We start from the raw sequence: 12,090 nt of genomic DNA on the forward strand, positions 1-12,090 counted from the left end.
ATCATGCCTGGCTAATACGAGCATTCTTGAGGTTAGAGCTGCATTACACAATTTAGGTTTAGTATATTTTAAAAATACTATGCATTTTCTAATTTCACCTGTAATTTATTTCATTTGTGAGTTAGGCTTCTAAATTCCAAACATGGTACGTCTCAAGCAATCTTTAGTTTTGATTTTTACTTAAATTTGTTTGTATGATTTGTTGATACTTGTTAATAATTAGTTGGCTTGGATATATTAATTTTGTCTCTTGAACTAGTATACAGAATTAGGCTCAATCCCTAGCACTAAATAAAATAATCTTTTTTATTGTTGTTATTTAACAACACCCAAATCAATACAGTTCTCTGTACCTGTTGGACTATCTTATCTCTTATCTCTTAAAAAATTAAAAAAAAAATTAATGAGGGTCTATGAATTTTCTTGTGTTTCATATATCCCTCAGAAAAGATACTTGCAGTAAAATATTTTGGTATATTTTGATGGTTCTGACTCACCAGAGGAATGTGAATTTGGGTAAGTGAGAATTCAAATGTGTATGTCTCCAAAAAAGTACTTATCATAAGTTGGTAAGAATTATGGTTATATTGCAAAAATAATTCTCAGAGAAAAAAAGCAAGTTGACCTAATTTGAGTGATTGTGAGTGATGGAAAGGGTAAGAGGAGGCATTATTTGAGTCTATCTTTGTCAGTAATGATAGGTAAATTTAAAAGTCAGTATTGGGGCTGGGGATTTAGCTCAGTGGCAAAGCGCTGGCCTGGCAAGCTCAAGGTCGTGAGTTCAGTTCCTGGTACCGGAGAAAACCAAAAAAAAAAAAAAAAAAAAACTCAGTATTGTTTTATTTTAATCACCTAGAATAAACAAAAGTTCAGTACAAATTATGATGTCATTCACATTTTCCCTCTCCCATTTATCAAATGCCAGTCATTCTACGTGACATTGGGGCTATACTATATATGGTATGTCCCTATTTTTCACCAGACTTATAGTGAGGGATAACAGCAATAAAACAACTAAGTAAAATAATTTTGATTGTGATAAATAATATAGACAATAAAGTAGTAATGTAGAAGTCATGGTAGAAGTGTGTCGGCAGTTCAGACTTAAGTTTTCAAGTCAGCAAGTAAGTATAGCTTTTATATAAAAATACCTAAGGTTTTTGCTTTGTTATTTTTTATTCCTGTGAGGGAGAGATATTGAATTTGAATATCAGAAGATTCAGCTTACAAGTAAAAATCTGAGTCCATTGTTAGAATTCTGTGGAAGCTAGCTATAGTTGAAGTACTAGAAAAAAAAGTGCCTTTCAGCCACCATTAGAATAATGATCTGAATCATTTGAGACGAAAAAGAAGAGAACTTTACAATCAGGAAACTAAAATGTATTAGGAAGTGTTTGTATGGTTTCCCATCACTAATATTAAAAAACAGCTATAGTATCAATAATCTAGTTACTATAGAAAGCATATATTTTTCAAGTTTTTTCTTATAATCTGTGATAATAAGCAACATTTGGAATATTAATAAAATTCAGTAGCCAAGGAAACTAGATCATATATGTATATATGTGTATATATATCTGTGTAGCCCACATGTTCTTTATTCATTCATCTGTTGATGGACTCTATGCAAACTGCTTTCAAGATTTAGCTGTTATGAATTGTACCACCATAAACATGGGTATGCATATATCACTACAATATGATGCCTTTAGCTCTTTGAGGACGATACCTAGAACAGGAAGAGCTAGGTTGACTGGAATTCTTAGTTTTATTTTTTTGAGGAAAAAAAAAAATACTGCTTTGCATAGTGGTTGTGCGAGTTCACATTCCCACCAACAGTATAGGGGGGTTCCTTTTTCCCTGAAGTCTTTCTAGTATTTGTTTTATTTGATTTCTTGAGAATAGCTATTCTTTGTGGAATAAGATAGAATCCCAGTGTTGTTTTAATTTGCATTTCTGTCATGGTCAGTGATGTTGAACATTTTTTCAGGTATTTGATTTTTTTTTTTTTTTTTTTTTGTACCAGGAATCAAACTCAGGATCTTGCACTTACCAGGCAGGCACTGTGCCACTGAGTTATATCCCTGGCCCCTTTTCATGTGTCTGAGAATTGTCTTTTCATTTCAATTTCCCATTTTTCAATTGGGTTTTTATTTTGCGGGGGGGGTGTCTAATTTTTTTGTTATTCTTCATATATTCTGTATATTAGTACTCTTCTTGAGTAGTTGGCAAAATTTTTTTTCCATTTTGTAGTGTGCCTTTTGATGTGGTTATTTCCCTTGCTGTGCAGAAGCTTTGATTGTTGATGTTATTTCTTGTGCAGTTTGGGATTCTGTTCAAAAAGCCCTTATCCATTTCTGATGTTTTCAAGAGTTTTACTTATTTTATCTTCCAGAAGATTGTTTCTATTTTCATATTTAGATCTTAGATACATTTTTATTTTAGTACATGGTGAGTGATACAGGTCTAGAGTCATTCTTCTGCGTGGGTATAATCATTTGTCCCAGGACCATTTGTTATAGAGGCTATCTTTCTTCCAACATATGGTTTTTGCTCCTTTGTCCAAGTCCAGATGGCTAAATGTGCCTGGGGTTGTTTCTACATTCTGCTCCATTAATCTGCATGTCTGTTTTTGTAGCTTTGAAATAAATTGAAGTCTAGGTTTATTATGTCTTCTGCTTTGCTTTTGTTGCCCAAGATTTCTTTTGCTATTTTGAGTCTCTTTCAGTTCCATATAAAGTTGAGTATTTTTTTTTTTTTCGTTCTATGTGGAGTGCTGTTGGTACTTTGATTGAGATTGCATTAAATATATCTGTTTTGGTAGTACTGTATGGCTATTTTGATAACATTGGCTCTTCCTATTCAGGAGCAGAGGATATCTTCTTTTTTTTTTTTTTTTTTTTTTTAAGCCACGGTCTCACTATGTAATCCAGGCTAGCCTCGAGCTCTCATCAGTCTTCCTGCTTCAGCCTCTGAGTGCTGGGATTACAGGTTTACAGGCATGTGCCACCATGCCCGGTATCTTTTTATTTTCTGATGTCCTCTTTGATCTCTTTTTTTAAGAGTACTGCAGTTTTCATTATACAGGTACTGTGAATGAGATTGTTTTCCTAATTTCTTTTTTCTTGGGTTCACTTCGGTGTGCAGGAACTCTTGACTTTTGGTGTTGTTTTGATATCCTGTTACATTGCTGAATTTGATAATTCTGTCAGTCTTCTGATGGACTTTTTTGGGTCTTCTCTATACAGGGTTGTGTTATCTGTGAATAAGGACGGGTGACTTCTTTCTTTCCTATATGTGTTCCTTTTATTGCTTTCTCTTGTGTGATTGCTCTGGCTAAAGGTTTAAGTACTGTATGTAACAGGAGTGGTGAGAGTGGACACCTGTGTCTTGCTCCTGATTTTAAAGGAAGAGCTTTCAGTTTTTCCCCGTGTAATATGATGGTGGCAATAGCTTTGTTATAAATGCTTTTTATCATACATAGATAAGATTCTTCTACCTGTTTTCTTCAGGTGTTTTTTTTTTTTTAATCATGCAGGTTTTTTCTGCATCTGTTAGGTGATCATGTGATTTTTTGTCTGTTTCTGTGATATATTACATTTATTGATTTGCACATGTTCAGCCATTCTTGTGTCATTGGGATAAAGCCAACTTGGTCATGTGCATGATCTTTTTAATGGTTTGTTGCATTCTGTTTGACAGTATCTTCTTAAAGATTTTTGCATCTATGTTCATTAAAGAGATTGGCCTGTAGTTTTGTTCTTTACTTGACTCTTTGTCTGGTTTTGGAATCAAGGCAATGCTAGCTAATGTCCAAGAATGAGTTTGGTAGTATTCCTTTGCTTGAATTTCATTGAAGAATTTGAAGGGTATTGGTGTTTTAGATATTGACTGAAGTTCTTGTAAAGTTCATCAGTGAATCCATCAGGTCCTTTGTTTTTCTTAGTTGGTAGGGCTTTTTTTTTATTACTGCCTCAATTTCATTGCTTGTTACTGGAATGTTTAGCCTTGTTTATATCTTCTTGGTTCCATATTGGTAACTCATATGTATTAAGAATCTAACCATTAGATTCTCCAGTTTATTGGAGTGCTATACAAAGTAGTTGTTAATTTTCTGCATTTTGATGGTTGTTAATTTTTTCTTATTGATTACAGTTCTTCAAGTCTTTCTGGACTGTGCTTCTACCAAAATAGAATTTCTGGTTACTCAGTGACATTTTGCTTTAATAGCCCTGGAAATGTTCAAATTCTGTATATTTGAATCTTGACATATCTTTGAAAAATTTTTAACCTAATTGCTCCATTTTATTTTTATCTTTAGCATTCGTCAACAACAATACTTAATTTCTATCTACTCTTACTAAAATGTTAAATTCAATGAGAGCAAGAATTTCATTGTTTACTGCTATATTTCCAGAATCCTGAACAAGGTGTGGCAGATAGTACACAATTGATAAATATTTGTTGAATGAATGACTGCCTTGATTTTGTCAAAACTTTTTCCCTTCAGTTGCCTGACCAAAACTCTTTTATTATTATTATTATTTTAAAGAGAAAAGAACAAAAACAAAATAACACAAAAACAGTAAAAACAATACAGAACTTCAAAAAAAGATGATAAGAAATTAACAATGGTTGTTGTATTACATATTGTTATCTTCAAAGTAGTTGCTCAGACTACCAGATACAGGTATACAAGATTGATCAAACAATTAAACATTAACTGTTCCTTTCAGTAAACCATTAAAAATTAGTATGACCAGAACTCTTTATCTGTGATTTCTATAGATCTTACGTCTTAAGTGACAAAATTAAGTTTTCTTTACTAGTTCATGTGCATACATTATCTTTGAACTGTCAATTAATTTGTTCCTCTTAGTGAAATCATATTCATCTTCAACTCATTTATCTATTTTTCTACATATTTAATACCTTGATAATGAATGTCTTTAGAGCTGGGTGAACTCTAGCGGGCTTGGGGATTCCTTGGTAAAGCTTTGACAATAGCAGTCAGTTTTTTAGCCGTATACATATCTTTTATGTCATGTATATTTTTAAATACTACTTTTGAGATTGGGGTAGGGAAATAAAAAGGAGTTTTTATAAAAACAGTGGATCCTCTGAAGAAGAGATAGAGAAATGAACTAGATATTTTTGCTTCTTTTGAGACAGGGTCTCCACGTGTAGTTCAGGATGGCCTTATACTTATGGCAGTCCTCCTGCCTCAGCCTCCCAAATGCTGGGATTGCAAGCGTGCACTACCACCTCTGGATCCCAAGTAGAAATTTTAAAATAATTTACTTTTTAAAAAATTGTATAGCTTTAACTGAGATTAACACTTTCAGGCATAAAGTTAATACTTGAAAATAAAATACTGTAAAAGGTAGGTTCATCCCACTAACTCTGTTGTATAACCTTCAACAACTTAAAATGTTATACTTTTATGTTATTTTCTACTCTCCTCAGCAAATGACATGTATGTGAGAAACTCATGGAGCTAAATTTAAGCCTGAACATTTTGAATGTGCTCTATCAGAGTACATTAATAGGCATTTATGTTCTATACAAGGACATATTTTTAGATGACATGGAGTAAGTTTGAACTTTGAAATTTGTATCATCTAACAAAAAATCAGGCTTCGTGGGGTAAAAGATTGTGTTCATCCAAGGTCACTATGACCCATCTGGTGAAAAGGGTGTGAGGTAGCTTTGGTCGTAGTGAAAAGACTGGTTTCACATGGGAGCATGGAGAAACAGAGCAGACAGGAGCACTGCTGAGGAAGGTTCAGGAAGAGAGCAGGGCCACACTGAAAGTTACCCTGCTTGGGGGCCCTGTATTCATCACAGTGTGCTCCCAGAAATGGTACATGGTAAAGAGTAACATTAACCACTGTGGAAACACACCAATATTCTAACTGATTTGTCAGTTTCAACTAAAAAATATTTCTCAATTATTACTCAAAAATAAGCACCATAAATAAATTTAATCTTTTATCTGTGAGGTCTTTAAATTGAAGTTTCTTTTTGATAATTCATGGTCTATTAAAATTTAAAGCTTTTGAGTAAGATATTTTTTGGTTGTGTGTGTGTGTGTATTACTGGAGATTAAACCAAGGGCCTCCTGCATGCTAGGTACTGTCACTGCGCTGTGTCCCCTGCCTGTCCCTCCCTTTAAATTTTATTTTGAGACAGTCTCAGAGTTACCCTGGTTTGGTGTTGACCTTGTGATTCTCCTGCCTCAGCCTCCTTGCTAGCTGAGATTATAGGCAAGTGCCATCATTCCCAGTATGAGAGAGAATTTGAAGTCTCTTTATTCTGATGTAGGTGTTGTGTTCATGAAGTATGGTACAGACAAAACAGTGATTGCTTTTTGTTTTTGTTTTTTTGAGACAGGGTCTTGCTGTGTAGTTCAGGCTGTCCTTGAGCTCACTTTGTAGCCCAGGGTGGCCTTGAACTTGCAGTGGTCCTCCTGCCTCAGCCACCCAAGTGCTGGGATTATATGCATGTGCTACCACGCCCAGCAGAATTTTTGTTTATTTTTGGTACTGGGAATCAAACTCACAACCTTGCAGTTGGCAGGCAGACTGTGCTGCCGAGCTCTATCCTCAGCCCCAGTGATTGCTTTTTAAGAAAACTCAATTTATGATTTCTTTTAAATATTTACAGTTAAAGTTCTTATAATGTTGCTACAAAGCAAAGAAACTAAAAATTAGAATAAATTAGAAATCTATACCTTGAAGTCATGTTAGCTGTTTTATATATAGAGCTACAATATATTCTCTGTGATAGAACTTGCTTTTAACTGGAGAATTTATTAAATATCCAAACTTAGTATCTTTCATTGTAGTAGGTGATTTTAGCAATTTTTGACACATAGATTACTGATTTTATTTTTCTAACATAGTACACATACTCTTCTTCAAATGCATACATATTTTTGGTAGACTTTTTTTTTTTTTTTTTTTTTTTTTTTTTTTTTTTTTTCTGGTACTGGGAATCAAACTCACGACCTTGTGCTTGCCAGGCAGACGCTGTGCTGCTGAGCTAAATCCCCAGCCCCTTTGGTAGACTTTTAATTAACTAGTAAGTTATTGTTGAAGGAAAGTTTTTTGAACTTTTCCAATAAATAGTGAAGAATTGTAGATGAAACGTTAACTTACATCTGGGGTCATGTATCCCATTAACCACGGACAGAGGCTTCAGTGGATCCAGAGTATCACGTATTTAAAAAGCAGTACAACTTCATATGTGCAGCACTGGGAATTGAATCCAGGGACTTTGCTGAAAGCACTCTGCTACTATCTCCTGCCCTTTTAACTTTTACCTTAATACAGAGTCTCACTAAATTTCCTAGGTGTGCCTTGTACACTGAATTCTTTTTCTCAGCTTCCTGAGTAGTTTAGAGTACTGATTTTGCCACCACACCCATCTACGTTTTCAGAATTATTTTTCCTGGTTATTTGCTTCACCACATTATCATGTTAAAGAATGATGATTCACAAAAATGAGTATTTCAGAAATTTACTCCACAGTAGCTACTTGTGTAATATAGAAATATTTATTTTGTTTGTTTTTTGTTTTTGTTTTTCTTCTGGTACCAGAAATCAAACTCACGACCTTGCGCTTGCCAGGCAGGCACTTTTGCCACTGAGCTAAATCCCCAGCCCCTAGAAATATTTATGTAGTCAAAGCCAGTTTGTAAAGAAACTGTCTTGGTTATTTCTGTAATCTTGCAAAAATTTGATAATTTCACATGATACCATCTATTCTGTAAATACATCTCAGACTCCTGTAGCATATCAGCAATGTCAGTAGTTGTAATGGTAGACCGACGTGTCCCTTCAATTCTTGAAGGAAAGGGTTGTATGGATAGAACAGGGACACTTGATTATGTATTACCAAAAATGAGTAACTTAGAAACATTCAGCTCTTAAAAAAATTCTTTTCTTTCTGAAGCATTCTATGACATCAGGATGTACATATGTTCTTTGTCACTAAAAGTTTGATAGAATCTATTACAGATACAGGACAGAATTGATTTACCAAGAAGAACACACTTTTGTGAAATGATCGTAAGACAGGATAGTAATTAGCTTTGTTGATTTTGAAATTGGCTGACATCTTAAATTCTCTCAAAGAGAAATACTTTAAAAACTCAGAAAGTTATATTAGTTACCTTTCCTTTTGCAAGGACAAAATACCTGATACCTGAAACTTGAAGAGGGATTTATTTTGGCTCACTTTCCATGTGGTTGGTAGGCTTCCAGGAGGAAACATCATGATGGAATGGCATGGCAGAGGAAAGCTGCTCAACTAATGATGTCCAGGAAGCAGAGAGCAGGGAAGAGCCCCAAAGATGAAAGGGCTAGGGAGCAAATATCATTCCCAGAGCCACTCTGCCACGGTCCACCCAGACATAGCAAAAAGTGTGCTTTACTGAGCTCCTTGGTAGATCACAGTCTAATCAAGTTGGTAATCAGAATTAGCTGTCACAAGAGTACTAGTGCTTCATCTTTTATTGAGCAATATAGTTCAGTTTTCTGAACTTAAAACCTTAGATTTCTAAATAATAAGTATTAGGCCAGTTCAACTCAGACACTTTTACTTTGTGGACATTGTCTTTCTGGTATAATTTTAGTTATTTAATTTATTAATTTAAAGTTACAAAGGATTTAAGACTTTATATCTTCACATTTGTTTTATTTGAAAAATTACTGTATATTGTATCTAGAAAATAGTGTACAGTCATGTTATAACTTCATCAATGATTACCTACTCAGCATTAGCCATACACTAACTATTTGGTATCATTTTACAGGAGACTTTGCAGCAGTTAATTATGATGTCATTGCCAAATGTCTTAATCATTGGCAAAAATCCTTTTTCTGGTAAGTATTAAAATACAATGTGATAATAATGTTCTACTTTTGTGTGATACTATGTTTACACAGTGTTTTTCACAACTTCTTTAGAGAAGCTGGAGGTGATGCTGCAGTTGGTAGCGAGAAAACAAGCTTAGAATTTGTAAGTTGTAGGAGGACCAGACACACTTCAGCACAAAGTTCAGTGTTTTTCCTACTATACCAAACAGATAGCTTTTGGTGATTATTATTATTTTTAATGTCTCATAAACAAATATAAAAGATGATGTAGTTACAAGCTTATAGGAATATAACATAAGACATGATTTTGAAATAACTTCTGTTTGTATACCTACCATTGCCAAAGTTTGACAATAAGATTTTGCTGATGTTTTAAACTTCCCTTTTAATTTTAAATTTTTTTTTTTTTTTTTTTTTTGGTACCAGGAATTGAACCCAGGACTTTGCTCTTGCTAGTCAGCCGCGTGTGCCACTGAGCTACGTCCCTAGCTCATTAAACTACTACTGAGTGAAAAAATGAGAAGCAGTTTCTTAGATCATTTAAATTACTTTACTTAAAACTCTTATCCTTTACCAGATTTTAAATGTGACATGTTGAGGTTTTTGTTTGTTTTGGGTACTGGTAGTTAAACCCCACAGCCTCTCACATGCTAAACACACAGTTACCACTGACCTACACTCCTGGCTCCGAGAGTTTTAATTTTGAATATAAAACTTAATCCCTGCTAGAGACATGGTATCCAAGTTCAGTCTACTATATCTTTTCTGACCCCTGTCCTTTCCTGTAGTCAAAATCAACAACAACAAAAAAGGCAACTGTTTTGAAAACTAATTCATTGGATTAGGAGTTAATTCAACTAGCTAAATAAGGTATTTAGTCTCTGGAGATACTTCGAGGTTTTTGATCACTAGCTCAGTGGTAGAGCCCTTACCTAGCATGGCCAAGGCCCTGGGTTCAATCCAAGCACTTGGGTAGGGGAAGAAAAAAAAGAAAGAAAGAAAAAAGGAAGGGAAGGAGGGAGGGAGGGAGAAAAAGAAGGAAGGGAAGGAAGGAGGGAGAGATGGGGGAGGAAGGAAAGACAGTTTCCAGGTAGAAAGGAATTTTCAATTCCATCTGCATTTAGTAACTGACTCCGAGGTTTAGGGACCAGGTATTTAAAGAAATGGTCTATGTTCTGGGGGATCTTGTGATTTACTAAAAGATCCATACATTACTGGGAAGTCTTGCAACAATTAGTATGAACTAGAGATACATATAAAATAAGGAGCCATTGTTTTTTTGAACAGTAATTGCTATATGTTTGTGATAGGTTTAGGGCCATTAGTATTGGTTTAGGGAAGACTACACAAAGATGTAAGAGCTTTGCCTAGACAGTGGTGGCAAACATATGGCACATGTGCCACAGCAAACTGTTGGTATCATTGAAAGCTCTAGAAGGTTCACCATCACTCACCTAGGATACTGATTATTAGTAAGTGATTTACAGGTGGGATGAAGAAGTAGAGAAAGAAAGAGAGAAAGGTACAGGTATGTATAAATACCACCAAATGTTTTAAGAAAATCCTACTTTGAATGCTTTTGGATAAGAGATCATCTCTCCCTGTAACAAGCTGTTAACTTTTTTTTTTTTTTGGTACTGGGAATCAAACTCAGGACCTTGCGTTTGCCAGGCAGGCACTGTGCCACTGAGCTATATCCCCAGCCCTGCTGTTAACTTTTTATCCAGTTATATACATTTATTTCATTTAGGAGTCTCACTGAAACAGACATTTAAGAGTTTGATCCTTATGTTTCTACACAGTAGAACTCCATTTAAATTTTATAGATAATTGAGTAATAATATTTGTATTCTAGAAAGAAAACACTGAGAAGCCAGACCTATGTAGGAGCTATTTTGGCTGACTTTGTGGCATATAATATTATATCAGCATAATTTGGTAGGCTGATGTAATATAATTTATGGAAAAGGTCTGCATTCATAGTTAGCATATTTACTTCTTGAAACCTTTATGTTTTAAGGTTTTATACTGCAGCCCTTCAAAATTAAGCTTATTGCCCATTTCTGCTGTTGTTACTGCATTGCAAACACAAAGAGGTGCTTTTTCAATTTCCCACTATTTTTATTTATAGAAAATTGCTTTTGGTCAACTTATTGTGAATATTACCTGCAGAATGTAGCAGAGTGTTGAAATAGCGCTAAATATTATACTAAGTAATTGTTTTTATTGCAGAACAAGGCACAGAAGAAGTTAAAAAACTGCTTTTACTCTTACTGGGTTGTGCTGTTCAGGTGAGTTAAAGTGTCTCTATATTTTTGTGTTAGCTTATTTAATGTTTTTTTCAAGCTGTAGTATTTGAAGTGGATCATTAGTTTTCAAAGTCTGTTGTAAAGTTTTAAATATTTGTATAACTTCCTATGGAGACTGTGTTGAAGAAAAAGTTATTCTGTTATTTTAAAATTTAATTATATTATTATGGCATTTAAAATCTTTATTCTTTTTCCTCTTCTGAGGTTATTAATGGCCCCTAAATTTTTCACATTTCTTCAGAGTTTTTTTTAGGAACCTCTCAAAAAATATTTATAACTTGTTTGTATGTATGCATATTTTAGAAGAATTAACAAAGGGAGATAGATCTTTTGCATATGGGAAAGGGATCAAGAGATGTAAGAAGGGAAGGAAGAGGATAGAAAAGGGAGATAAAAAGAATTAAGGAGTGAGCCTACCTTCTAAACTGGTACACATTAATAATATACTTAAAATAGAAAGATTCTCTAGTAATGTTAACTGTTCTTAAGTTTTCTCTAAATATATTAGCTAGTTTTGTTTAACTGTCTATAGATTCATACAATCCAGATTCATATTATGTGAAAAGGGCTTTATATAGTCTGTAAATTCAAGGTAGATATTCTTCCAAATAATCATCAGAAAGAGTTGGGAGTATTGAGCGGGCTAGTGTTAAAAGAGGACCCTAATGGGAAAAGTATATAAAAGGTTAATTATAGAAGGGGTAGAAGGTGGGGAAGAGAATGTAAAAAGAATGAAGAGGTGTTATGCACAGGTACCAGCTCCCCATGATGGATGTAATAATTATTGTGTACTGCAAACGTGTACTATAAAAAGTAAAAATTAAAACATAATTTAAACATGCACAGATATGATATTGTATATATATTCAAGGTAATTCAATGACATACTACTTTTACTA

The 12,090-nt window shown here is 34.1% G+C and overlaps 1 protein-coding gene across 7 annotated transcripts in view; it reads left to right on the forward strand.

Annotated features, from left to right (window-relative positions):
• Window positions 1-12,090, forward strand: part of Ccdc88a (coiled-coil domain containing 88A) — a gene marked incomplete at its 5' end in the record, with an annotated part of 153,553 nt that overhangs the window by 41,521 nt on the left and 99,942 nt on the right. For all 7 annotated transcript variants that reach the window (XR_001234162.1, XM_005385778.2, XM_013514612.1 and 4 more), the window contains 2 exon segments: window positions 8,819-8,888; window positions 11,115-11,173. Coding sequence is in view for 6 of the 7 variants with exons in the window: in XM_005385778.2 (XP_005385835.1) it covers window positions 8,819-8,888; window positions 11,115-11,173 (129 nt within the window).

Source organism: Chinchilla lanigera, unplaced genomic scaffold (assembly GCF_000276665.1).
Source record: "Chinchilla lanigera isolate Chin_1 unplaced genomic scaffold, ChiLan1.0 scaffold00023, whole genome shotgun sequence".
Taxonomy (NCBI): domain Eukaryota; kingdom Metazoa; phylum Chordata; class Mammalia; order Rodentia; family Chinchillidae; genus Chinchilla; species Chinchilla lanigera.